This window comes from Bos javanicus, chromosome 11 (genome assembly GCF_032452875.1).
Source record: "Bos javanicus breed banteng chromosome 11, ARS-OSU_banteng_1.0, whole genome shotgun sequence".
Taxonomy (NCBI): domain Eukaryota; kingdom Metazoa; phylum Chordata; class Mammalia; order Artiodactyla; family Bovidae; genus Bos; species Bos javanicus.
In genome coordinates, this window is record NC_083878.1 from 61,418,459 (window position 1) to 61,445,128 (window position 26,670).

At 44.1% G+C, this 26,670-nt stretch overlaps 1 protein-coding gene across 1 annotated transcript; it reads left to right on the forward strand.

The window, feature by feature from the left end:
* Window positions 1-1,214: 1,214 nt before the first annotated feature.
* OTX1 (orthodenticle homeobox 1) lies at window positions 1,215-7,752 on the forward strand. Its single transcript, XM_061432767.1, has 4 exons — window positions 1,215-1,285; window positions 2,864-3,071; window positions 4,035-4,186; window positions 5,442-7,752. The coding sequence occupies exons 2-4, from the start codon at window positions 2,975-2,977 to the stop codon at window positions 6,258-6,260; spliced, it is 1,068 nt and encodes a 355-aa protein (XP_061288751.1). The 5' UTR covers window positions 1,215-1,285; window positions 2,864-2,974; the 3' UTR covers window positions 6,261-7,752.
* The last annotated feature ends 18,918 nt before the right edge of the window (window positions 7,753-26,670 follow it).

Sequence of the window (26,670 nt, forward strand, 5' to 3'; positions counted from 1 at the left end):
AAGTACAGTGTATGTGTAAAGGGGTGGGGACGCTGGGAGCCGACATTTCAAAAGAAGCTTTCAGGATTTGCAAACACCTATCGTGGGGACTGGGAACTCCAGGAGACGTCGAAGAGCAGGTAAGTGGCCGTGCCTCCCCTGCGGGTGCCGCTTAAGAGCACTGGAGTCCTGAGGCGCCGAGGCGGGATCTGCGCACTCGGGACTGCTCCCGCGCTCAGCAAAGTAGCCCAGACAGCACGAGTCGCCCGCCGCGTGGGTCTGCGGGTGGTGGCCCGGTGCATGAAGACTCCGGGGCCCGCGGCGTCGGGAGAGGGGCCGGAGGCCCGTTCCCCTCCAGCCCGCAGCTCCCGGCTCCTCGCGCCCATCGGGTGGCGTGCCAGAGAGCGAGGGAACCGGTTCTCCAGCACCTCGCCTCCTCTCTGCCACTCCCTCCAGGGCGCCAAAAGGGCGAGAGAAGGGCGGGGAGCCCCGCGGCGGCCTCAGGGCCAGCGTTTCCCTCCGCAGCCCGGGCTCCCGCGCGGCGCTCGCCTTGCCGGTCTTGCTCTGCGCTGCGTTTGCCAGTCTAGCCCCGGAGTTAGCGCGCGACCGGGGCGGGGCGGGCGGGCGGGCGGTGAGGGCGGGGTGCAGGGGGCGGGGGAGGGCGGGGGAGCGCGGAGGTAACCCCCGGCTCGTGCTGCCATTGCCCGGCTCCCTGTCACTCAGCCCGCGCGGGGCCGGGGATTGGCAGCCTAGCCCCGTTACGCACTCACCTCGCGTTCACATACCCGGGGAGGGCAGTAGAAAGGTGATCAATCTTCATCAGGCTACATTTCCAATCACCTAAACACCCCGGCGAGACAAGCCACTCCGACAAGGTAACTCGCTTGATTTATTTAGTTTGCAAAGTGCCTCTGCAGGACTTCCCCAGCCCCCACCGCCTCCACGCTGCACGGAGTGCCACGGCAACCTCGAGCCACCTCCCAGCTCTGCCCCTCTCACCCCCACCTTCTCCTTGCGGCCCCCTCGGTGCGGTCCCGGGCGAGGCACTGTGTCGGGAGCGTGTGGGGCTTTGCAAACAAAGTGTCTGTGCAATAAAGTGAAACCTGGAGAGACACGCACAAAGCCACTAGAAAGAAAGAGAAAGGGAGGAGGGAAGTTGGAGAAAGAAAGAAATCCGGCGAGTCCCTGACCCACCGCCCGGCCCCGCGGGTAATTCCTGTGCCGCTCTGTTTTGCAGGTTGGCCGCCCAGAGGGTCTGTGTGAGGGCGTGAGGTAGATGGTGAGCGGCCCCGGCAGCTGAGGGCAGGTAAGGAGAAAGCCGCTGGTCGCCCGGGACTCTGGGAACGCTTCGGTGGCTCTTGCCTCCCCCTCCTCAAACTGGTCCCCGCTTCCCCGGTCCCTGGCATTGGGGGGTGGGGGGAGGGGCTGGGAAGCCACCTGGCTCCCCTCTTGCTGAGCCGAGGACCCCGGAGCTCCGCTGCGGCCCCGCACCCCTCCCCCGCCTCCTCCGAAGTAACCCAGCTGAAGTGCTAAGTTTGAAGAAAGTCTTTGAAAACTCACATTGCAGTCTAGCAGAGTCGCCACAGCTGAGTCCCATTCTCCCTTGGGCCCGGCTCTTTCCCTTTTGTCGCCTTCCCTGCAAACCGAGTTCTCCCGGCCCAGGCCGTGGGTCCCTGGGGAGAGGAGCGGGAGACTTCTCTAGCTCTTAACTTCTTTCTTTCCCTGAACTCTTCTAGCCCGGGTCCCAGGTCTGCTTTAAGTTCCTGTGAAGCGGGCTAAAGGCGACAGGTCCTCTGGGGTCTCCGTCCCACTCTTCCAGCGCTACTTCCTGATTCCTGATTGTAGCACCTCGGTTTTGGGGGCAACTTGGGGAAGCCAGGTGTCGACCTTCCTGCCCGGGGCAGCGCGAGCTATGCCGCAGAGGCCTAGTTCTCTAGTCTGGATCGGGTCCTGGGGCGCAGGTTCAGCTAGTAGGATAAGCGGGAAGCGCACCAGACCTACTGCACTGAGGCTTCCCAAATCCGCCAGACCCTTGGGGCGCTGGTCAGGTCACCTTTCGACCCCGGCCAGGACCCCATTGTCCGCAGCCAGGACCGGCTTGTTCTGGGGAAGCATGGCCTGCGGCTGTGGCGAGGTGCGGGTGATCTCGGGCGGCCTGTTTGAACTGCCACCTGTACGGTGGCGCCTTATGGTCGGCTCGGCCGGACCTGGGCTCGAATCGGTGGTCGAAGTGTGGGTGGGATTCCGGGTAAGCAATCTCTCAGCGGCCAGGCACCGAGAGGTAAACCTGAAGAGCGGCTGTGGTCTCTAGGGCCTGGACCCAACCCCGGAGACTCTGGAAGGAGGTACTCTACTCAGTGGGCAATGCGTCCCGGAGAGGCCCAGGTGCCGCGAGCCCTCCGCAGTGCCTTACCTTGGCTCTCTAGAGTCTACCTGTCCGTTCCACTTTCAAAAACATTTGAAACAAAATGAAACAACCCCTCATGCTCTGGGTCTCCTGCCGCCTTGAGGTCGAGGGGATGTTTGCTTGTGTGGTGTGATGCCTTCTCCCACCCGAACAGATTTTTGCCTAGTCTTGGGACCTAGCACACTCTGCGGTTTGGGCTCTGACCTCCCAAGTTTGCCCCTGATTTTAACCTCTCCTCACTCCTAGCGTCGCCCTACGAGTGTCTGGCCCATTCCAAGCCCGAAAAGAGGTGATAATGATCCAGAAATTTTACTTTTCAAAGAAGCTGTGGTCTTTGGGCTAAGGCCTTATAGAGCCGAGTTTTGCACAGATCCATAGCCTGCGTCACCTCCCCAATCCTGTACTCCTTCCTCCGGCAAGTCCAGGAAGCCGGGATGTCTTGGAATGACGGTTTCGGTGTGTCTTATGTTTCCATAGGCCGGGCCCCCAGACGCTACAGAGATTGAAGGACTGCGCAGTGGGAGCCCCGCACTGCGCCTGGCCCCCAGCCCCCTGGATCCGTCGGGGCGCCTCCACCCAGCTGTTAGCATGATGTCTTACCTCAAACAACCCCCATATGGTATGAATGGGCTCGGTCTAGCCGGGCCAGCCATGGACCTCCTACACCCCTCCGTGGGCTATCCGGGTGAGCATCGACCCCCACACCCTCCTCCCTTAGAAATCTGGGGAATCCCCAGCCTCTGGGTTTGAGCACAAATTTTGTCCCAGATTAGGCCCAGGGAACCGGTTGCCTAGTCTCTTACATTGCAGGGCGCGCTGACTCGAAGGGCAGATCGTGGTCGGGAAGTGGGGCCGGGGTGGCTAAGACGTGAGACGTGAGCCCTCCAGCCCGGCCACACTGGCAGCTTCTCTCCAGTTGTCATCCCACCGCCAGCACAGGGCGCATTTACCCACGGATTCGTTTTCCATGGGTGGGGTGTGTGTGAGAGAGAGAGATCGAAAGAATCTATGCCTTTCCCCCTCAACACTGAACGAGGAGTATGGACACTCGCTTGGCCCTGACAGGAAAGGCCGAGCTTGCCTTATGCAAAGCGACTGGCTGAGGTAAGGCAGAGGGATTCTCCCTCCATAATTAAATTGTCCTCTAGATGGGTGGCCTGCACCAACTTCTGCACTGTTGATGTGGACGACTTGAGCCAAATCCTGGCCTTCTTGTCTAGGTTCCTTTTCTTCACCTCCATTTATTACCTCGGAAAGTGTTTTCCAGGACATGTTTCGGCACACCCCTTCCCCACCCTCCAGTCAGGGAGAGTGTTGGCAGGGCGGGGGGGGGGGGGGGGGGGCAGCGAAGGAAGAAAGATTGTATAACTTCTCTTCCTTTCTTATCCTCTGAGAGGCAGGGAAGGGGGCAGCCCTGGAGTGTCGGAGACAATCAGGAGTGTCGGTGTGCCGTTCAGGCACACCTGCAGTTTCTCCCACCTGTGGCCTGTTAAGCTCGCCTCCCTGGGGAGTTCTTTTTTTTTTTGCTCGGAGCCCGGCTTTCTTTTGCAACGACCTGGTCCAGGGCCTGCCAGAGTCCTGTCCATATACTCTAGCGCGAGTCCGCTTGGCCACCACTGACCCGACACTCCCCCGCGTTTCCCTTCAGCCACCCCGCGGAAGCAGCGACGCGAGCGCACCACCTTCACGCGCTCTCAACTGGACGTGCTCGAGGCGCTCTTTGCCAAGACTCGCTACCCAGACATCTTTATGCGCGAGGAGGTGGCGCTCAAGATCAACCTGCCAGAGTCCAGAGTTCAGGTGCGCGCGCGGGGGGTTTCCAGGGTCCGGGGAGGGGTGCTGGGGCTGGCTAGAGGGGGCCTGGTTGGGAAGTGGTCTGGTGTGGGGGCGGGCTTACAGGCTGGGCAGCCCCTCTCAGACTCCCCCTAGCGCTGGGCCCGGGCCTGGCAGAGAGGCCAAAATTAAAGGAACTAGCTTAGAGCCCTGAATTGGGCCGTTGGCCCCGGGGCGCCTCTCCGAAGTCTCTTTTAGGATTGCAGGAGGCCAAGCCCGACACTTGTCCCCTGCCTCTTCGGCCACCCCAGGGCTTGGCAGTTTCCTACCGGGTCTTGAATTCTGCCTCCGCCCTGGCCTTGCTTCCCGGGAATCCTGGAAATGAAAGAGTGGGGCTTGGCCAAAGCCTGGTCCCCTGTCTGGAACTGTGCCCCACGGGTGGCGGCAGTGTGATTAGACCTTTTTCTTTGCTCTGAGAGGATGCTGAACGCAAAATCTGGCTACCAGCTTTGCTGTTTCTGGGTTTGTGTGTGTGTGTGTATGTGTGTGTGATGAAAGGGCCCGGAAAATACTGATCGGATCATAACTCAGAACTCTTCTCAAAGGCCTTTTATCTTGCCTTTTTCCTCCCAGAGGCTCGAGAGAACAGGAATGCCATGTCTTGTACCCGGGCCTTCCAAGAGGAGTGAGAACTTTATGACTGTCTTATTTGGTTCCCCACTTGGAGCCAAGAAGTTCAACGAAATTCTGTTCAGGCTTCCTTCCGTAGTCCCCCTCTAATTCAGCTTCCTGCTCCCACCCAAATTCTCTGCCGGCCCAGCACCAGGGCTCCGTGGGGCAGAGTGGCTCCGGCTTAGACCTGGTGACTGTCCCCCATTCCGCGGCGTGCTCTGTGCCTCGCCGCAGTTTCCCGAGCTCTATTCACATAAGACAGGGCCTCCATGCACTCACAGGTCTGTTGGGAAGCGGCCAACAGCAGCAGTTTAGAGATGGCTGAACTTTTGGCTGGACAGACACAAATGTTCCGCCCTCCGACAGAGTTGAGCTGGGGGTGGGGGTGGGGAGGTGCACATCCCTACTTTGCCAGAGGAGGGTCTTTGAGCAGAAGGATGGGGGAGGGTGGAGCAGCGAATGCAGGATCTGGCCGGGCCGGAGATGGGGAAGGGTGGAGGCGTCGATCGGAGAGGGATGCGGTTCCTAGGCCAGAGTCGGTCCAAGAGGCAGGGGAGTGGCAAGTTCTACTCGGCCCCTCACACGCTCTTCCCCACTCGGCCTGCCGCAGGTCTGGTTCAAGAACCGCCGCGCCAAATGCCGCCAGCAGCAGCAGAGCGGGAGTGGGACCAAGAGCCGCCCAGCAAAGAAAAAGTCGTCCCCGGTGCGGGAGAGCTCGGGCTCCGAAAGCAGCGGCCAGTTCACGCCGCCTGCTGTGTCCAGTTCCGCCTCGTCCTCCAGCTCCGCATCCAGCGCCTCAGCCAACCCCGCGGCGGCCGCGGCTGCAGGCCTGGGCGGGAACCCGGCGGTGGCGGTCCCGTCGTCGTTGAGTACGCCTGCTGCTTCGTCCATCTGGAGTCCGGCCTCCATCTCGCCCGGCTCAGCGCCGGCTTCAGTGTCGATGCCCGAGCCTTTGGCTGCACCCAGCAACGCATCGTGTATGCAGCGCTCGGTAGCCGCAGGAGCCGCCTCGGCCGCAGCCTCCTATCCCATGTCCTACGGTCAGGGCGGCAGCTATGGCCAGGGCTACCCCGCGCCCTCCTCTTCCTACTTTGGCGGCGTGGACTGCAGCTCGTATTTAGCGCCCATGCACTCGCACCACCACCCGCACCAGCTCAGCCCTATGGCACCCTCCTCCATGGCGAGCCACCATCACCACCATCCCCACGCACACCACCCGCTGAGCCAGTCCTCAGGCCACCACCACCACCACCATCACCACCACCACCAGGGCTACGGCGGCTCGGGGCTCGCCTTCAACTCTGCCGACTGCTTGGATTATAAGGAGCCTGGCGCTGCCGCCGCATCCTCTGCTTGGAAACTCAACTTCAACTCGCCTGACTGTCTGGACTATAAGGACCAAGCCTCATGGAGGTTTCAGGTCTTGTGAGCCCAGGAGTGGGAGGAAGAGGAGAAGAAATGCAACTACCTGCGCCCTCCGTGATCCCCGTCCTGTTGTTGCTGCTGCTGCATCGCCCGCCTTTGCCTCGGCTTCCCCAGACCCGAAATTTCATGCCCCCAAAAGATGCCCATTGCTGCACTGCCGCCCTCATCTTTGTGCCACTTGCTTGGGGGATGTGCAAACCCTACCCACCCCTTGGATGGGGGGACCGGTGCTTCGGCTTGGCCAACAAGTTCTATCCGGGAGAGCTGTGTGCTCCCCTCCTCAGCCCCCACCGAACTCCCAAGTCGCCCACTTCTAGTCTTTCTGGGCAGTTACTATGTATGCACTTGCAGCCTTCGGAGGCTCTTCGCTCTGTCTTGCTGTTTGAGCCCTACACTTTAATTTATTCTTTCTGGACACTGGAGTCACTAACTGGCATGTGTCTGCCTGTTGGGAGTGTACCCACACTCTACTCCAAATCAAAACAACCACTAAGCGTTTCTCGCCTGCAGACTGCCACCCCTTCAGCTGCCCTCAGCCCAGCTCCCCGCCTGCAGGCCAGAGCCTGCTGGCGTTTCCTCCTCTCCTGCGTGACGCGCTCGTGGGAGACCCAGGGGAGGAACGCGTCCTTAGCCTCTTGCGCACAGCCCCGCCCTGCGTAGAACTGGCCCAGGCTTCCGCCTCAGCGGGAATGCTGTATATAGTCAGGTCCGTTCCAGGGACCACTTAAACTTTTTAGTTGCTGTTGGTTGAACTGAGCATATCTTGTCTTAGAGCCCAAGAAATAGAACTTTAAGATATATACAGCATATATATATATATATATATATATACACACACATATATATAAAACAAAAGCAAAAAATATTTTCCCTCTGTCCCCTTTCCTCTCTTTCTCAAACGATGGCGCTTTTTACTTTTTCAGTTGTTGCAAAATTTCCCTGCCGTCTCACACCTTCTCCCTCTGTGTATTTATTACAGAAAATCGTTTGGTTTTAGGAAGCTGCGCGCGGAGAATCGGGAGGGTCCTGGAGTCTGAAGGAAAGAGTCAAGTCAGGGCACAGGGGAGGGGTTTAGGTTGGGAGGGGGCACAGGACTGAGCCCTTCACCGGGTCTAAGCACATGGTCGCAGTTCTGGTTTAGAGACCAAAACCAAAAGAAAGCAAAAAGACAAAAATATAGTATTATGGGGGGTGGGGGTGGGGAATCCAGGCCCCAAACCCAGGTTCAATTCCTCCGTCGGCTTCTCTCTCTTTAAACAACCCTGTTTTGTCTAGTGAGTTTTTAGTGCACCTTCATTCTCCGAAATCTACGGAGAGCCCATGCCTGTATATCAATTTTGGCTTTGGCCGTTTCGTCCAGTAGGTGGGAAAGTAATTTGTAAATTTGATTTGTCCGATGTGAAGATCGCAAATTACTTGTTGAAATGTAAGGCAGCCCTTTTCTTCCCCCCTTTATCTACATTATTTCCCGAAAATAAATGCAAATTAATGAACGATTTGTCAGTGTTGCTCTTCTGCTTCCAGCCCAGGTCCTGGTCTTGGGTGGGTGGAGGGAACTAAAAAGAGGAAACCTCCGTGTTAATAACCCGCGTGTTAATAACCTATGTGAAGCTGCAGGCCAAAGAAACGCTCTCCTAGAGAGGGTCCCCCCTCCCACCCCCCGCGTCGGTCAGCCCGGCCTCTTTCCCCAGGCGTTTTGACCCCGTATCCCCTCTCGCCATCGCGGACAGAGACAGGTGTCAGGACTCAATTCCCGAAGCAATTCCTTTCTCTTTAGAGGCAGGAGCCTGGCACTGATTTCTTCACCCTAATTGCCGCCTGCACCAGAAAGAAGAGGGGGAGGGGAAGAGGGTCGGGAGGCGGGAAGGGATAGCTCTGTAATGCTCTCAGAGCTGAGCCAAAAAGGAAAAGAAAACAAAACGACAAAAAACCCGATCCGTGTCTTGCATGTTGGCAACAGACAACCTTCCTTTCTGCTGAGCTGTCCCGAGTGGCTTCATGGCGGCTGGGGGAATCCGAGTCATCCCTTCCACGTGCTAAGATGTCCCTTTAAACCCTCAGGCCCTGCCAGAAGTAGCCAAACTATCTTTGTTCGTATTAAAACGCAAAAACAAAAATCTAGAAGAGTCGATAGGGACGCGTTTCACTTTGTCAGGGGAAGCAGACTTCTGGATTGCAGCAGGGGGTCGGAAGGAGGGTTCCACCTTCCCTGAGGAAGACAGGGGTAGAGGTGGGGGTGGGTTGGAATGATGCTCCAGAAGACCCAGAGTCCCGATCCTTTTTGGTCTGAAACCTCCTGGGCGTAAGGCCCAGAAGCTGCTCAACTTGTCCACAGGAGGGAAGGAAATAAGGAAACAACGAAAAGTTTCCTGCGAAGTGACCGACACACCCTATTCTTTTTATTCCGTGTGAGAACTGAGAGCACAACTTGAGGCCGGGTTTGAAGAACGACCCCTCCTCCGGGGTTCCATGCCGAGCTGTCTCATGGCTGCGAGACCCGGCTGGAGTGAAGCTTTCTCGGCCGCGTCCTCCCTCCGGACTCCGTAGGTTCCGGCTCGGGCGCACCACGCCTTCCTAGTCTGTAAATAAGCCCAGCAGCCCCCTACTCCGCAAAAGTCCGCAGGTGGGCGCAGCCGCGGCCTCGCTGAGCGTCACCCTGCGGCGCCGCCGGCGGACGGAGATCCGGCGCGGAAGCCCGCTATGCGCTGTGGCCCCTGGGGTGCGCGGCCCGCACGTGCCGGGGAGTCTGGGCCGGTGGCCGGAGCAAAGAGGCTTTTCGCTCTCGCTGCATGGGCTTGGGCGCCCGGGGGCAGGGTCTCCTTGCTCGACCGACCTGCCTGGCCTGCCCCAGTGCCGCCCTGGCTCACGCAGCCGCCACTAGGGCCGCTCCAGGCCTATGTTCTGGGCTGCCTGCGCCCGCAGCAACTTGAGGCGGGTTCTGTGCGTCCCAGCAGTCCTCCTGACTTCGCGGTGGAATGAAACCACGAGACGCGGCTCTGCACTCGCTTGGACAACTGTGTGACCTCCGGAACAAGGTACCCAACCCCCAGGGCCTCATTTTCGTCGCATTTATTATTTGGCCCCACTTTGTCGGGGACGGTTCAGAACCTCACACTTCGGGCCGAGGCTGCGGGCAGGCAGGTGAAACGCATCACAGTGGCCCCGGCCACTCGGCGGCATCTAGAAGCTTCGGCGCCTGCGTACTTAGGTAGACTGGGGACCAGCGGCAGGGCTCGTGGAGACCCGGCAGGAGTTCCCGCCCGGGTGACGAGGCCTCGAGAAGAGGCACGTGCTTCTCCCAGGGCTTCCCAGCCTGTGCCGACGCCCGCGGCGCTGAGCGGAAACTAGGAGCGGGAAGGTGGTGGGGCACTTCAGGCCGCCGCAACGCGGAAGCTTGGGGGAGCAGGGAGGGTGCGTGGCCGCCGGAGGGTGTGTGGGTGGCTGGAAGGACTTGGGGAGCCCACGCGGCCCCGAGTCCAGGCGTCGGCGGAGGGAATGCTGCAGGTTCCTCCCGGCCACCTGTTACTGGCAGGTTCTGTGAGAACCGCCCTCGGCTCGCCCTTCTGAGGGAAGAGGTGTGTACCGTTTGCGTTTTGGTGTTCGTGACACAATAGAAGCAACTAGAATTGAAGCAATGGAAGACGGTTAAGCAACTTCAGAACATTTAGTAACTTTAAGTGTTAAGACGTCAACAGTTTTGTTCCTTTGAGTGCTCAACGAAATCTTCGTGTTTTTTACTCATGGCTTATGTTCTCTGGTCAAATTTCGAAGGCAGAAAAGTCCGCCTTTCAGTGAACTTGTGTGAAGTGTTTTATGACTAACGGATAGGTCATATTTGTGATTTTTAAATAAGTTTAAAAAATTTTTGAAACCTCAGGAGCACCGCGTTAATTTCCTGAAGCTTTGAAAAAATTCAGTGAAGTAACATCGTCTGTTGTAGAGCTTTTTATTATTTTATAGCTACTCAGTAGCTACTGAGGGCATATGGAGACATTTCTCAACATTGTAAAAAAAAATTTTTTTTAATTCTTAGAGCTATGGGGTATTAAACGTGAGAGGAAAAACAGGTAAAAAGGCGCCGAGTGTCAGCAAATTTATGTCTGGCACATTACAGAGACCAAAAAACCGAAAGGTTTCAATTTTTTTGTGTCAAAATCAGTAGTTTTTACATACATTTTGATCAAAATAGTTCTTAGATAAATTTTTTTTTTTCCAGTTGTGAGAATGGTAAGTTCATTACTTTGGCAGAATAAATGAATGTTATTGATGTCATTAGGCACTGACAGGCACCGAGGTTTTCTTTAGAGATACAGAAATAAAATGTATCTGATTAAATGTAGTTAATATATACATTATTGGTAAAGAAAATCTGTATCATTACTATTCAAGACCAAAAAAAAAAAAAAAAACACTTGGCTGCTGTTGCAGAATTAATTTAAGAACAGCATCAAGATAGATTTATAAAATTCCTTAATTGAAAACCTAACAAGTTCTCAACGAATTATTCTGTTTTCCGTACTATCTCTCCCTTCCCCCATGCATTTTAATGTCGAAAATGAGAATGAAAAAAGCTCATTAGCTCATTAATTTTTAAAATTTTATTTTTAATTGGAGTAGCTCATTAACTTTAAGGAATATTTATATTCAATAGTACCTAAAATAAAAACCACCAACTAAAAAGTGAATGCTCAATAATAACAATGCATTGCTTATTCTGACAAGGAGAAAACATCTCTATTTAAGAAAGAATCTGTTTAATTAAATGTGTGAGTGTCTAGAATACACTTATTTGAAAAAGGTTTTTTTTTTTTTTGGTTGGGGGTGGGGCTGTGTGTTGTAGATAGTTCCTGAAAAATCAATTTTACCTTAGTCATTCTATTGGTATTTATTGATACATGAAAAACGAATTGGATATTTTTGGTGGGAGAGGGAAACATGCGATTTTGACTTAGTAATTCTTTAATCATGCTTTTAATGAGTTGGATTTTTACCTTACTTTAGGTGCAGTCTTTCAAAAGTTTTTAAAAATCAAAAATATTTCCTGAAAAACTTGTTGTTTAGGTGAAATGGCAGTTATGAAAAATAGTAAAAGTTGAAACTGCTGTTAAATATATCCAGTTTTTTCTTAGAAAAAAAAATAAAGCGAACAAATGTATGGTGTGCTCACAAATGTATCACCTAATTATGAAACTTACACATTCATATTTCTGTAACCGTTACTTCAAAGATGGAGATAAGATTTAAAATATTTTTGGAGTTTTTCTAATCAAATAGTACAATTAAATGACAACTTTCAAAATTTAAACATTGAAAATCTATTATGTTTCTAAAAATTATACCCCTCTTACTGGCTTTGAATAATTTGGTGACTAATGAAATAAAAGACACAAAGTTCCATTCCACTCCAACTGTCATAAATACTTCGTTTTTCGAAGGTTAATCTTATTAAACATCTTATAAATACTGTTTCAGGAAATTTTAAAAGTACTTTTAAAGTAGATTGGGAAATTATGATTTAAAGGATGAATCACAATTTTTCCGGGATGGAAGTGGAGTGTAAATAAGTCATAAGTAATTTTGACACTTGGGGTAAAGTTAACTAAAATGTAGGAATAAATGGTCTTTGATTCAACAACTTGGTGTCTAAAGAGCTTATAAAATATTTTAGTACACAAATATTCTTATGTCTCTTCAAAACTTGAAATGCTTATAAAGATATACCATCATCTGTCATAGCTATTTAAATGCAGGAATCATACTTTCTTTTTAAAGTTTATTTTAAAAACTATTGTGAATTATACATACAAAAGAAAGTATAAAATGGGTTTATACAATTTAAAGAGGAAAATTTAAAAGGAACAAGAAGTTCTCAAATACTTTAAAAAGTAGATTTGAGATAAATTCTAATATCAGTGTTTAAATTTGATATAACATAGATTATGTCTGTTTATGTCCCAGGGATATTTCTAAATCCTTTAGTATAGTGACTATTAATATATAAGGACACTTTTTAAGGCAGAAAAACAGTTAAAATCATAGGATGTAAAAGTTCTATAGGCCTTCAAAAAATCCATAGTGTTTCTTTATTCATTGAAAAATTGTGTTTTATATCGCCTTATATTTTATGACAAAGAGGCACCCAAAGAATATCTTCTTTTTGTTCAACAATGCGTATTTGACCTCATCCAAAGCTGTGGCTACAACTCTTGATTTCATTACTGGTGACCCTCAAATCCTTATCTGTACCTCAGACCTCTCTGTTGGACTTCATATACCTGTACATACACTGAAAAGGGGCCATAATATGATGTCTGGGTCTTGCTTCATAATAATAGAGGAAGAGAGGGAATGGTTGGAATATAAATTAAAAAAGATTATTATGAGTTTTTAATTATTGAAGCTGAGTGAGAATACATATAATTTCATTACACTCTATTTTTGTCTGTTTAATTTTTTCCATAATGAGAGATGAGTGAAAGTATTCATTTGTGGAAAGTAGTTTTTGCAGTATATTGAGGAAATTGAGTTCCCCATCTTTGGAGTCCCTACAGTATTGTTCACATATATTATTTTCTTTATCTGCTTTGAAGTCTTATAAGGTTGGTTGGTGTGAAGCTTAGGGTGGTTTGATTATTTACTCAAGAACACATAGTTGGTAAGTGGCAGAACTTGGCAGAACTCAGTCTTCAGATTCCATGTTTGACTATAGGAGCTACCTAAAAATTTCAGTATGTTAACAATTAATTAAGAAAAAAACCACACACCATATTACTTACAAATCAGATTGCCAGACTGATGTCAACGAAACGTGCTTTATCTAAGTTCAAGTTGTAAAATTTGAGTTTTGGTAACAAATTTATTTTCTAGGACATTGTTACATTTATCTTTCTGGGCATCTCTTCAATATCATTTAATGAGTGTTCAGAAATATATTAACAGAGCATTAAATGAAAAGACTAGTCATACCAGGTCTATCTCACCTTTTAATTTCTTACTAATACTTAATTTCTAAGTAATTTAAAAATTCTTTTACTGTTTGTTTCATGTTTATGAGTAGTGTTTTTTATTCTTCGCTGAGCCTTTCTTGCTCCTCAGAAGGTTGCTTTGCTATGTTACAGGGGGGTCTAATAAAGGGAAAGTTGTGTAAACCAGATATGGAATTGGGACTAGATTAATGACTCTGTAAATGAGGCTTCATTTGTTTGTAAACAGGTATTTGGAATCTTTTTTCTAACTATGCTAACGTCCGGTTTTTAAGTTTGTAGTTTAATTTTTTAAATCTCACTAAGCAAATCCTGTATTTTTAGGGTAAAATTTATTTTTTCAGAGCTAACTCCACAAATTAAAAAATGCTTAACAAGTTGGGGAATATAGGTAGGATTACTTTACAGATATTGGTTTCCTTTTGTTGAAAAAACAAACAAACAAGTCTTATTTAAACAGTATCATTATTTCTTCAGGTTTTAAAAACCATTCATCTCATGCTTCTATTCCTGCTACTGACCTCTTCAGTTTTCCTCTTATTTGATGTAGAAAAGGAAAGCTTGTCTGTTTGTGCTTATTAATGTTTGGAGAAGAAAAAGCTAGCATCTCTTTTCTCCCTGTATTTCTTCGTGTGAGGCATGAACCATCATATACTCAGATCAGCACCTGATAATTCCTGCATGCCTTTTTATTTGTATATTTTGGAATTGAGAGTCTCCCCCTGCCCTGAGATTGTATTCCACTCAATAATAGCTAAATCTTTTATTCCAAAAGGGATTAGAAGTCAGTGGGAGTCCGAGAGAGAGAGAGAGAGAGAGAGAGAGAGGGAGAGGGGGAGAGAGAGAGAGAGAGAAAAAGGTATAAGAGATAGGACTAAGTTTTCCTTTACTTGAAGTGCTTGCCGCTGCTGAAGATACATGGTAGGTCTGTTTGTTGAGTGAATGAAAGAATGAAATCCAGTCATCAGACTTGTAATAGATTTAAGTGTTGTTTATCTAAGATACAGAGTTGCTTTTTATGTGGCATTCAGTTTAAGTGGATTCCATAGCATGTTTTCTTAATCTCCTTAATCATCTTTAGAATCAAGATCTTTTTGGTTACTTATCACTCTTACATCCTTTGTTAGATGTAAAACCATTTCAAATTCAGTTCATTAAATTTTAAGTTACGAAATATACTTTAAAGTCCACAAAATGTATATGTATCTTTTATCATCAGTTGTCAACTTATTATGAAATCACCACACTAAGGTCAAGGAGTAGAGCATTATTGTGTGCATGCTCAGTTGTGGCCGACTCTGTGACCAAGTGGACTGTAGCATGCCAGGCTCCTCTGTCCATGGGATTTCCCAGGCAAGAATACTGGAATGGGTTGCTGTTTCCTTTTCCAAGGGATATTTCTGACCCAGTGATATAATGTGCATCTCCTGCATTGGCAGGTGAATTCTTTACCAGTGAGCCACCTGGGAAGCCCACAAAGCATTATTGGGACCATAGAAATCCCTGAGTATTCCTTGCCCATTACAATCACTTCAGTCTCTTCAGAGGTAACTGCTGTCTTATCATTTATAGTAATGGTTTTCTTGCATTTATTTCTCTTTTAAAAAATTGATCACCTGTACGTGCATTCCTAACCGGTGTGTATTTGTTTTGAATTTTATATGAATAGAATTACTTTCTTAACTTGCTTTTTTCACTTAACCTTATGTTTATAAGGTTCATCCATGTCATTGTGTGTTTCTATAGATTGTTCACTTTTATTGCTTTATGCTGTATAGTAGTCCATTGTATGAATATACTATAATTTATTTAAACTTTTTACTTTGTATTTGAGTATAGTTGATTAACAATGTTTCAGTTGTACAGAAAAGTGATTCAGTTATACATACAGATGACTTATTCTGTTGGTAGGTATTTGGGTTATTTCTAGTTTGGGAAAGTTACAAGGATGCTGCTCTGAACATTCTTTTATGTGATCCTGGTGCACATAAAGATGCAAATCTGTCAAGTACATCCTAGGAGGGAAATTTCCGAGCCATAAGGGATGCATATTTTCAACTTGACTTGATACTGGCACAGTTTTCCAAATTGGTTGTGTAAATTTTTATATTCCCAATAGTGTACGAAAATTGTGGTTACTCCATATCTTTGCCAAAGCTTAGTATTATTAGCATTTTAAAATTTTGTCAATTTGTTGGATGTGTAGTAATACACGTAATGGTTTTAATTTGTATTTTCTTGATTAGTGGTGAGATTGAGCCCCTGTTTTTATATTTGTTGTTTATTTGGATATTTTCCTTTGTGAAGTGCCTGTTCTTAAATTTCCTTCTTTTTCATTTAGATTGTCTATCTTTTCTCTTTGATTTGTAAGAGCTCTTTACATATTCTGCATTCTGGTCCTTTGTCACTTATATGTATTGCGTATATTTTTCCCATTATGTGGATTGTCCTTTCTTTCTTAAGGTGTTTTTAAGTAGCTGAATGTATTCATCTTTTCCTTTATGATTGGTGCTTTTTGTGTGTCATGTTTAGGTAATCCTTTCTTACCTCATGATCATGAAAATATTCTTCCATATTTTTTTATAAATTATTTCTTTTAAAAGTTTTGTCATAGATATTTATCATCTTTTTTGTAGTATGCAGTATTTGGCAATAGTTCCTCTTCTTCCTTCTTGAAACTTCATCTGCTCACATGACTGCAAATGTCATTTTTATGTTGCTAATTCCAAAAATCTGTATTTTTGGTATTGACTATACTCATTAGCTGAGATCTTTATTTCCAACTGCCTTCTGGATCTTTCCACTTGAATGTCTTGCACATATCTGCAAATGTATCAGTTCAGAGCTCATTTAAAAATCTTTATTGTTTTCTGTTTAATCATCATACAAGCCAAAATACATGGTGGAATCTTTGATTCTTCTTTTCTTACCTTCTCTCATCCCAGTATCCATCATGTCCAAGTGATTCTGCTTCTGAAATGCATGTAAAATCTATTCATTCCCTTTTCTCCAGTTCCACAGTTACTGCTCAGAGTTCCACCTAGTCTGGTATAATACCTTTCTAATTGGTTTTCCTGCCTTCCTTCTATCCCCCTTTTCTAGTCAGTCATTCACACTGCTGCAGAGTTTCTTTCTAAGACACAAATCACATCTCTTTCCTGCATTTGTGGCTCTTCGTTGCCTTAATTATAACAAAAAGTTCGAATTCCTTCACATGATTTCTACCATTACTATGCAGGACTCTCATGTTTTAGCCACTCCAGGCTACTTATTGTTTCCCAAAGAAGCTATGTACTTTCATTGTGCTTTTTTTCATGTTGTTCCTTCCCTCTGCTTGGAATAGTCTTCCTTCCACCCATTCCCACTGGGAAAATCCTATTCCTTCCACCACCATTCCCAGAAAGAATTAATCCTTCCTGTCTCTGGGCTTCCCATAGCATTTTGTTTATACCATTATTGCAGTACTTATTGCTTTATACTTATTACCTTATATATCTGTCTCCTATGCTAGACTATGAAGTTTTTGAAAACAGAGTACATTTTATTATATTAGAATCTAGCAGTGCCTGGTACAAAATAGTACTCAATAAATACTTGAGTTAAAGAATTTTGCTAACCTTAAAAAAGAAAATAGAAGCCTATGTACTGAATAAGAGTTGTGAGCAGGGGGAAGTGTTCGTGAAAGAGTACAATGGACTGTTTTATTTGAGTGGGTTCCAGCTGAAAATATTAGAATGTGTTGCTCTGGCTCAGTACTAACTGATGGGGCAAAAATAATCTTGAACAAATAAAATTGAGTTTTCCTCATCTTTAAAAGGCTGACTTATGTTTCAAATGGACTTAGAATATGAAGTTAAATTTATTTTTAAGAAGTAAGAAATTCACATTACTGCTGAAGAAATTTATCTATTTCAGAGACCACATTAATGACATAGTTTATTACTACAAGTTTTTGTAATACCAAATACATCTGTCTTGAAAATGCTTGCTTTTTACTCTGTAAGGTGCTGGTAAATCAGGACAGTGACAGGTTAACAGTTCTTGCCTGTACTAGTTCTGTAGACTCCCATAAAAATTAGAACTTCTGATGACTAGAGAACAAATATTTACCTAAGGTTTGCAGAGCATAAGCATAACACAATTGAGTTGAGGCTAGGTAGTTTTTTACAGTTCATCTGGAGGAAGCAGAGTTAGTGTTCAATAACATTATATTTCTTTTCATGTTAACTAATTAGTCATATGAACACGATTATTTCAAATACAGAATGTTCTTAGTAGATAAGTTATAAGAGCGAACTGATTTTTCATTAAAATATTTTATATTATTTATATCTGGAATTTTTATTAGAGTAAATCCTTAAGGAAGCATTGAAAAGTTTGTCTATTTGCAGGTAAGTTATCTTTTGATGATGAATTTATGGATTTTAAAATAAATCAGCTCCTAATCAAAAAAGCAACTTCCAGATAAATATGGTCAATTGAATACATGTGTTTATTTTCATGCTCTTGAAAACATATTAAAATGAAAATTATGGAGTAAAGAAATGCATGAATGCCCAAAGGACAAACAGAACTTGAGAGGAGATGTCAGGAGAATCTTGGAACCTGGGATATAAGTAGGTGAGTGGTAGCTAACTTAGTAAAGAAAGCTGAAGCCTTAGTCTGTGCAGCTGCCTTCCATCTGCCACACCTGAATAGCCTAGATAGCAAACGATGGATACCAATGGTTTCCAGACAGGTGGCCAGCATGAACTTGGTAGGGAACTAAAGCTCTGTCTTGGATGATCTGTTTTCAGTACATGTGTCTAAATTCTGAATCTAGGAATAACAGAACATTTGTAGCTGAAGTATGCTGCTGCTGCTGCTAAGTTGCTTCAGTCGTGTCTGACTCTGTGGGACCCCATAGATGGCAGCGCACCAGGCTCCGCCGTCCCTGGGATTCTCCAGGCAAGAACACTGGAGTGGGTTGCCATTTCCTTCTCCAGTGCATGAAAGTGAAAAGTGAAAGTGAAGTTGCTCAGTCTCTGTAAGCATATATTATGAATGACTGCAGGAGTAGGATGATGGCATTTAAGAAGGACCTTCATTGGCTCTGTTAATTCAACAAGGATGCCATAATTCTAGATATTATACAACTATAATATCTAGAGCTACACAGTCCAGTATGGTACCCACTAGCCACATGTAGCCTTTGAACTATTGGAATACAACTGATGTGGATGGAGATAGAATGTAAGTATGGGCGTCCCAAGTGGTGCTACTGGTAAAGAACCCCCCTGCCAATGTAGGAGATGTAAGAGATGCCGATTTGATCCCACGTCTGAAAGATCCCCTGGAGGAGGGCACAGCAACCCACTCCAGCATTCTTACCAGGAGCATCCCTGTGGACAGAGGAGCCTGGTGGGCTACAGCCCGTAGGGTTGCATAGAGTGGGATATGACTGAAGCAACTTAGCACGCATGTATGCAAGTGCATGATGTAAGTATTAGATTCACCCTGAGTTTCAAGACTCAGTATTTTAAACTATCTCATTAATAATTTGTATTTTGTAGTTCGTAGAAATGTGTAAAATATATTGTGTTAAATCTATCCATAAAACATTTCACCTGTTTTCTGTGTGAATGCTAAACAATTTTAAATTACGTTTGTGCTCCTATTATTTTTCATTCTTAGAGCTCTGAATAGAGGCACTGATTCAAGGGTGGCTAGTATTGTTTTCTGATCTGTTTACAGGGGACTTAGGCAATGCTGTGCAGCATCTTTCAGTAGCACCTGAAGTACTGCAGTGGATACCTTTGCCAAATAAAACAGAATAGTTTAAACCTATCAGTATATATGTTGGTACAATTTGTAATTTTCTTGTTAATACCATTTACCTCTTCAGTACAATTCAATCCCTATAAATTCTCTGTGCCTGATTACTAAGTATGGCAAGAGACAACATGCAGGTAAGCCAACTGAAAAATACCATAGTCTTGATTACCAATCGAGCCTTTGGTTCTCAAGATTTCTAGTTATATTTTCATGTTTTCCTAATCAACTCTTAACTTAGTCCTGATAGTGGCCATTTAAAATGTCTTTCATTCTTCTCAAACCTCCTATCCTTTTTCCTAGATGACCTTACTTCTTGCTTCACTGAGAAAATGCTGTAGAAGGCATCGAAGAGACTGAGTTTCATATATATCTATATATTTGCCATGCCTACAGCCTGAGTGCACTCATAGCACTGTCCAGTGCTAGGCACAGTGGTTCTTGCCTCCTGTCTCAAGAAAATCTGTTTCTGTGTTGTGTATTGTATACCCTTCTGCTTCCTCAGAAGCCCCTGTTTTGGCTTCTTCAGTTTTTTCTCCTTCACTATTGGTTTCATCCCAATAGTACTTAAACATGCTTTAACCTCTGCCATCTTAAAAACAAAATCCTCTCTTGAACTCTTGTCCTCCCATACCTACCACTAGATGGTCTTCTCTTTACCTGTTGAGCTTCTTGAAAAAATTTTCTATTTGTTATTTCCACTTTTCCACCTTCTATTCATCACTACAATGGAGCTTCTGCTCCAGAGACTGCTTTTGCCAGAGTCACTAATAACTTATATGTTTGTGATCTGAGGGAACAGTTTTCGGTCTTAATCATAGTTAATCTTTCTGCAGCATTTGACAGTAGTAGTAATTTTCTCTTCTATGAAATACTTTTTCCTCTTGTTTTTTGTGATCCTCTATTCTGGTTTTTATTCTAATGTCCCTTCTTCATAGTCTCCTTTAGGACTCCATCTTTCTGTATGGAGAGAATGTGCCTGAAGGTACATGAAAAAAAAGGAAGGCCTGGACATCCCAGCGTAAATGTGAACCCAGATTTCTAGAAGTTCCTACCAAGATGACAGACCTGTGAGAGAGCCATCTTATATACTCCATGCCCTGGAAACTTCCAGATAATTTTAGCCTCAGTGACATCACATGAAGCTGTAGAACTGCCTAACTGAGCCCAATCCATCCACAGAATAATGAGATAAAACAAAATGGTTGCTGTTTTAAACCCTAAACTTGTGGTTGTTTATCCCACAGTGGATAAAACCAAACCAGACCTTCTCTCTGTCCTGTTTACTACTCCAATCTCATCTCTGATAATTCACCTTTGGCACTCTAAGGTCCACTTTCAGTATGCTGCTTGAAGTTTTCTGAATGAACTCTGTTTCTAGACTTTTTGCGTCCACTGTTAGCAATATTTTCTTTTTCAACTTACACCCTCCCCCTATCAAATTTCTAATCAGCTTTCAAGTTTTTAGTCAGATATCCATAAAACCCTGGGTGAATAAGTTAATTGCCTTGCTATGTCCTCTCATAGTATCAAATACTCTTACTGGCAGTATGATGGTTGAGAATATGTCAAGCAGTGTAATATTTTGCAAGTTATTTAGTCTTTTTAAGCTTCAGTTTATTCATCAGTAAAATGAGGATTATAATAATAGCGGTTACCTAGTTTGTTGGGTTCATGTAAGAGTACTCAAAAATTTTAGTAATTATTAATGTTACTAATGCATATTATCAGTGCCTTTTCATCAAAATCACTACAGATGGTGACTGCAGCCATGAAATTAAAAGACGCTTACTCCTTGGAAGGAAAGTTATGACCAACCTAGATAGCATATTCAAAAGCAGAGACGTTACTTTGCCAACAAAGGTTCGTCTAGTCAAGGCTGTGGTTTTTCCTCTGGTCATGTATGGATGTGAGAGTTGGATGGTGAAGAAGGCTGAGCGCTGAAGAATTGATGCTTTCGAACTGTGGTGTTGGAGAAGACTCTTGAGAGTCCCTTGGACTGCAAGGAGATCCAACCAGTCCATTCTGAAGGAGATCAGCCCTGGGATTTCTTTGGAAGGAATGATGCTAAAGCTGAAACTCCAGTACTTTGGCCACCTCATGTGAAGAGTTGACTCATTGGAAAAGACTCTGATGCTGGGAGGGATTGGGGGCAAGAGGAGAAGGGGACGACAGAGGATGAGATGGCTGGATGGCATCACTGACTCGATGGACATGAGTGTGGGTGAACTCCGGGAGTTGGTGATGGACAGGGAGGCCTGGCATGCTGCGATTCATGGGGTCGCAAAGAGTCGGACATGACTGAGCGACTGATCTGATCTGATCTGAACCTAACCAAGTGCTTAGCACATAATATGTGCTATATAAAATGTCAGTGACTGACTGAATGGATGAATGAATTCACATTCAATTTCAAGCTTAATTTTTGTTCTTTTTTGTTGTGGCAAAATGTCTATAACATAAATTTTCCAGGTTAACTGTTTTTAACCATAGAATTTGTGGCATTAGTCACATTCACAATGCTATGCATCAGTCACCACCCAGATAGAAACTATGTATCATTAAACAAGGGCTTCCTGTTAACTCCTTCCTCCAGAGTCTGGTAACCTCTAGTATACTTTCTTTCTGTATGAATTTGCTTATTTAGGTATCTTATATAAGTAAAAATGTATGTCATTTTGTGACAGGCTTGTTTCACTTAGTATAATTCTTCAAGGTTCTTTCATATTGTAGCGTGTGCCAGAATTTTCTTCTTTTTTAAGGATGAATATTCCATTGAATGTAGCCCATGTAATGGGTATCAGGAGTATTTTGTTATTTTTGATACTGTTATGAATGAAATTGCTTTCTTAATTTCTTTTTCAGATTGTTCATTGCTAGTGTGTAGAGATACAGCTGATTTTTATCTGTTGATTTTGCATCTTAAAATTTTGTTGCATTTGTTTCTTAGCTCTTAACAGTTTTGTGGCTTCTTTAGAATTTTCTACCTAGAAGATCATTTAAATTACAAACAGACGTAGTTTTATTTCTTCCTTTTAAATATGAAAGCCTTTTATTTTTCTTGCCTAATTGCTCTGGCTAGAGTTTCTAGCACTGTGTTGAACAGAAGTGGCAAAACGGGGCATCCTTGTCTTATTCTTGATTTTAAAGGAAACCAAGCATTTTTTTTTTTGTAAAGGAAAATCTTCCACATATAGAGAGCGGTCTTTCACATTTGGGAGATAATACCCATTAACTTGATTTGAATGAGGAAATACAACTGATTTTTAAGAACAAGAGGAAAAATGTGTGGGATGGAAAGAGTTGGGACAAAGCTAGGCTGAAGTTGGGATGATAGTAGGTATGGGAGAACATTACAAGGCATGACAAGATGTTCAAACAGAGGTGGAATCAGGGACATCCAAGAATCATCCCACCACTAAGAGGCAGGTCCCTAGCTGCCTTAGGGCTAGATCTGACCAAATGGACAGAACTCTAGGAGTTATTAGCAATTATAGTGGATGTTCATAAAATATAACAAATATTTTTATAAGTGAGGAATGAATGGGAAGTGAAAAATAGATGTAGTTTATAAAAGTTCCCTGTATGTTTGGCTTCATTGGTATAGAGTCCATGTAATTATTCTCTGTAAGAGTGAAAAAAGGGCGCTACTAATGATCTTCTCTGAAAAGCAGGTGTGAATCGATTGTCCCAGGTAGGCTGGAACATTTGTAGAGATCTTCTTATTCATAGATTACAGCAGTACTTCGCACTTAATCTTAGGAATGCTTAGCCATGATGGCATATTGATTAATGTTTGTAAAGAAAAAAACACAACTGACTGCTAAAACAATCTAGAGGTGTGTTCATAAGGTTGAAAAAGTTAATGGAAATGGCTTCAGATTACAAATGAACATAGATAATAAAGGATAATTTACAAAGAATCTAGAGATTTTTGCTGCTGTTCCTGTATTATTACATATAACTAAACCTAGGCTCTAAGCTGGACTGCCCTTTAGGCAACATTTTTGTCTGTTACACTGAGTCAGAGTAATTCTTAGAATGATGTAACTTTCTGTGATGATTGATGATGGGTTTATAGCTCATTTATGCTTACTCTTATTTTCTGAAAGTTTATAATAGCATCTATGAGTCAGTTGCCTCACCTGTATATGACAGAACCTGTTTTCTGTAAGTAGTATGTCTTCCTTTTGAAAAAACCTCCTTCATGAAAGGATGTATATGTTACGTAGGGACAGGGCTATAATCTTTGATATCAACTTAAAACTTTAGGAATTTATATCATAAATTAGTAAACTGTCGTGACTCTGTGTCTATAGCCTTTCTTAAATCTTAAAAATAATTAGTTTATAATTTTAGTTATAGTACATTAAATATTTTAAACTATATACTAGATGTAGTTTTCTTAGTTTATATTTTCACATATGTTCAGACAGTAACTGGCATTTAGTTCTTTAACTATTTTAACTATTGCTTTGTTTCCTTCCTACCCTGTAAGTTCCATGAAAGCATATAGACCTGTGCCGCACCTCTTTTTACTTCAGTCTTATCAAGTACTAGGCATATAGTAAAAATTTATTGATAAATTATTATATCTTAAACATAGCATATTTTCCAAAATTTACCTTAACCACACTGCATTTGTGGTTTTGTTTAATCATAGTTTTGCCTGGTCATAGGTTGTCTTAATTTAAATTCTCGTCTTTAGGGAACTAAAGCTAATAGATCAATGGTTCTCAATCTCATAAGAAACATCCTTCTTTTAAAAATTAATTCTTTGTAGCATCCACTGTATTATCCTGAAATAAAATTTATAGACAATACAACCTATTTACACATCTAATATTGAAAGTATAATGTTTAAAACCATATTAAGGAGCAATAAAGAAAATGGATTTATAATATATTAGATTTCAATATATAAGTGCTCAGGCATTAGTACACTGGAAATCGTGGGACAGTAATCAGATGCTTGTATCAAAATGACTATGAATTAGATAGCTATCCATGAAAACTGATAGAAGTGTATTATATTGATGTTTAAAATACCACAAGTGGTGTTTCTTTTAGTATTGATTTCCTGCAATGGTAAACTGCTCTTGAAAAAATTCCAAACTTGGTATTCTTGAAACATTCAGCACATGTCAGTACCATGCAAGAATGTATTATATTTCGTTAGCCAAAATTTTGTTCTATAACAAGATATTTGAACCCACATCCCCTGCATTGCAAGGCAGATTCTCAACCACTGGACCACCCTGGCTCAAGTAATTATAAGTAAGTTTTTCCCTTATATAGCTATCAGGAGTTTGGAAGTTCTGGGAAAGTTCTTTGTTCTATAGAACTGTCGCATTCGGGAATGTGAAGTCAAGTGGGCCTTGGAAAGCATCACTACAAACAAGGCTAGTGGAGGTGATGGAATTCCAGTTGAGCTATTTCAAATCCTAAAAGATGATGTTGTGAAAGTGCTGCACTCAGTATGCCAGCACATTTGGAAAACTCAGCAGTGGCCACAGGACTGGAAAAGGTCAGTTTTCATATTAATCCCAAAGAAAGGCAATGCCAAAGAATGCTCAAACTATTGCACAATTGCACTCATCTCACACGTTAGCAAAGTAATGCTCAAAATTCCCCAAGCCAGGCTTGAGCAGTACGTGAACCGTGAATTTCCAGATGTTCAAGCTGGATTTAGAAAAGGCAGAGGAACGAGAGATCAAATTGCCAACATCCACTGGATCATCGAAAAAGCAAGAGAGTTCTAGAAAAACATCTATTTCTGCTTTACTGACTATGTCAAAGCCTTTGACTGTGTGGATTACAAAAAACTGGAAAATTCTTAGAGAATTTTTCTCTTCTCTTCAGGATTCAGAAAAAGAATCCTGACCTGCCTCTTGAGAAACCTGTATGCAGGTCAGGAAGCAACAGTTAGAACTGGACATGGAACAACAGACTGGTTCCAAATAGGAAAAGGAGTACGTCAAGGCTGTATATTGTCACCCTGCTTATTTAACTTATATGCAGAGTACATCATGAGAAACGCTGGACTGGAAGAAACACAAGCTGGAATCAAGATTGCTGGGAGAAATATCAATAACCTCAGATATGCAGATGACACCACCCTTATGGCAGAAAGCAAAGAAGAACTAAAGAGCCTCTTGATGAAAGTGAAAGAGGAGAGTGAAAAAGTTGGCTTAAAGCTCAACATTCAGAAAACTAAGATCATGGCATCTGGTCTCATCACTTCATGGCAAATAGATGGGGAAATAGTGGAAACAGTGGCTAACTTTATTTTAGGGGGCTCCAAAATCACTGCAGATGGTGATTGCAGCCATGAAATTAAAAGACACTTACTTCTTGGAAGAAAAGTTATGACCAACCTAGAGAGCATATTAAAAAGCAGAGACATTACTTTGCCAACAAAGGTCCATTTAGTCAAGGCTATGGTTTTTCCAGTAATCATCTATGGATGTGAGAGTTGGACTATTAAGAAAGCTGAGCACTGAAGAACTGATGCTTTTGAACTGTGGTATTGGAGAAGACTCTTGAGAGTCCCTTGGACTGCAAGGAGATCCAGCTAGTCCATACTAAAGATCAGTCCTGAATATTCATCGGAAGGACTGATGCTGAAGCTGAAGCTCCAATACTTTGGCCACCTGATGGAAGAACTGATTCATTGGAATAAACCCTGATGCTGGGAAAGATTGAAGGTGGGAGGAGAAGGGGACGACAGAGGATGGGATGGTTGGATGGTATCACCAACTCAATGGACATAAGTTTGAGTAAGCTCCAGGAGTTGGTGATGGACGGGGAGGCCTGGCATGCTGCAGTCCATGGGGTCGCAAAGAGTTGCACACAACTGAGCGATTGAACTGAGCTGTCCTACTTCTGCCCACTTGCTTGTTGCAATACCTCACCCATACCAATAATTAAAATAACCAAAAATTGCCTCCCCCCAAAATTTTCAAAAATACTTTAAAATATTTTAATTTCCTTCAGTTAAAAAATACCCTTTCCTTAGAGGATTCTGCCCATGAAGAATAATGTTGAAAATAATTTTGGTTTTCAAATAAAATCAGCCTCCTCTAATAGTGTTTTGTGATAGACTAGTTTTAGGCATGTTGATACCCGTGAGGGAAAAAATATTCTATGGTCAAGGCAAATAGTTTTCTTTTTCTCAGAGCTATATGAATTTTAATAGCCTTTAATGTGCTAATAGGTATTGTCAGTCTACCAGAGAAAGAGACAGTGTTCCCTTAACTGCTCTATTTTGGAGTCCTTTTGAAATTGCAGAAATAGATTACTTAAAAAGTAGCCCCTTTAGGCGTATTAGGTCCTGTGGGTTGCACTTTGAAGATGAATGTCTGCAAAATGCTCTATTTATAGTGGGATGTAGGCAATCCTTGTTCACTTGGAGAACTTTAAGAGTTGCATACATCTTCCCAGTGAGCCCTTCTGTTCTACCACAATATTATGGAACAATTCTATCTTGGATTGTGAAATTTAATAAGCCTAGGAAAAGTTATGAAAAATTCAGAAAAACTGTTAATGCACAGTTGAATTTGATATCAACCTAAAAGTGGCAGGAAGATGAAATGGCCAAAATTGGTCAAATAGGTGTTG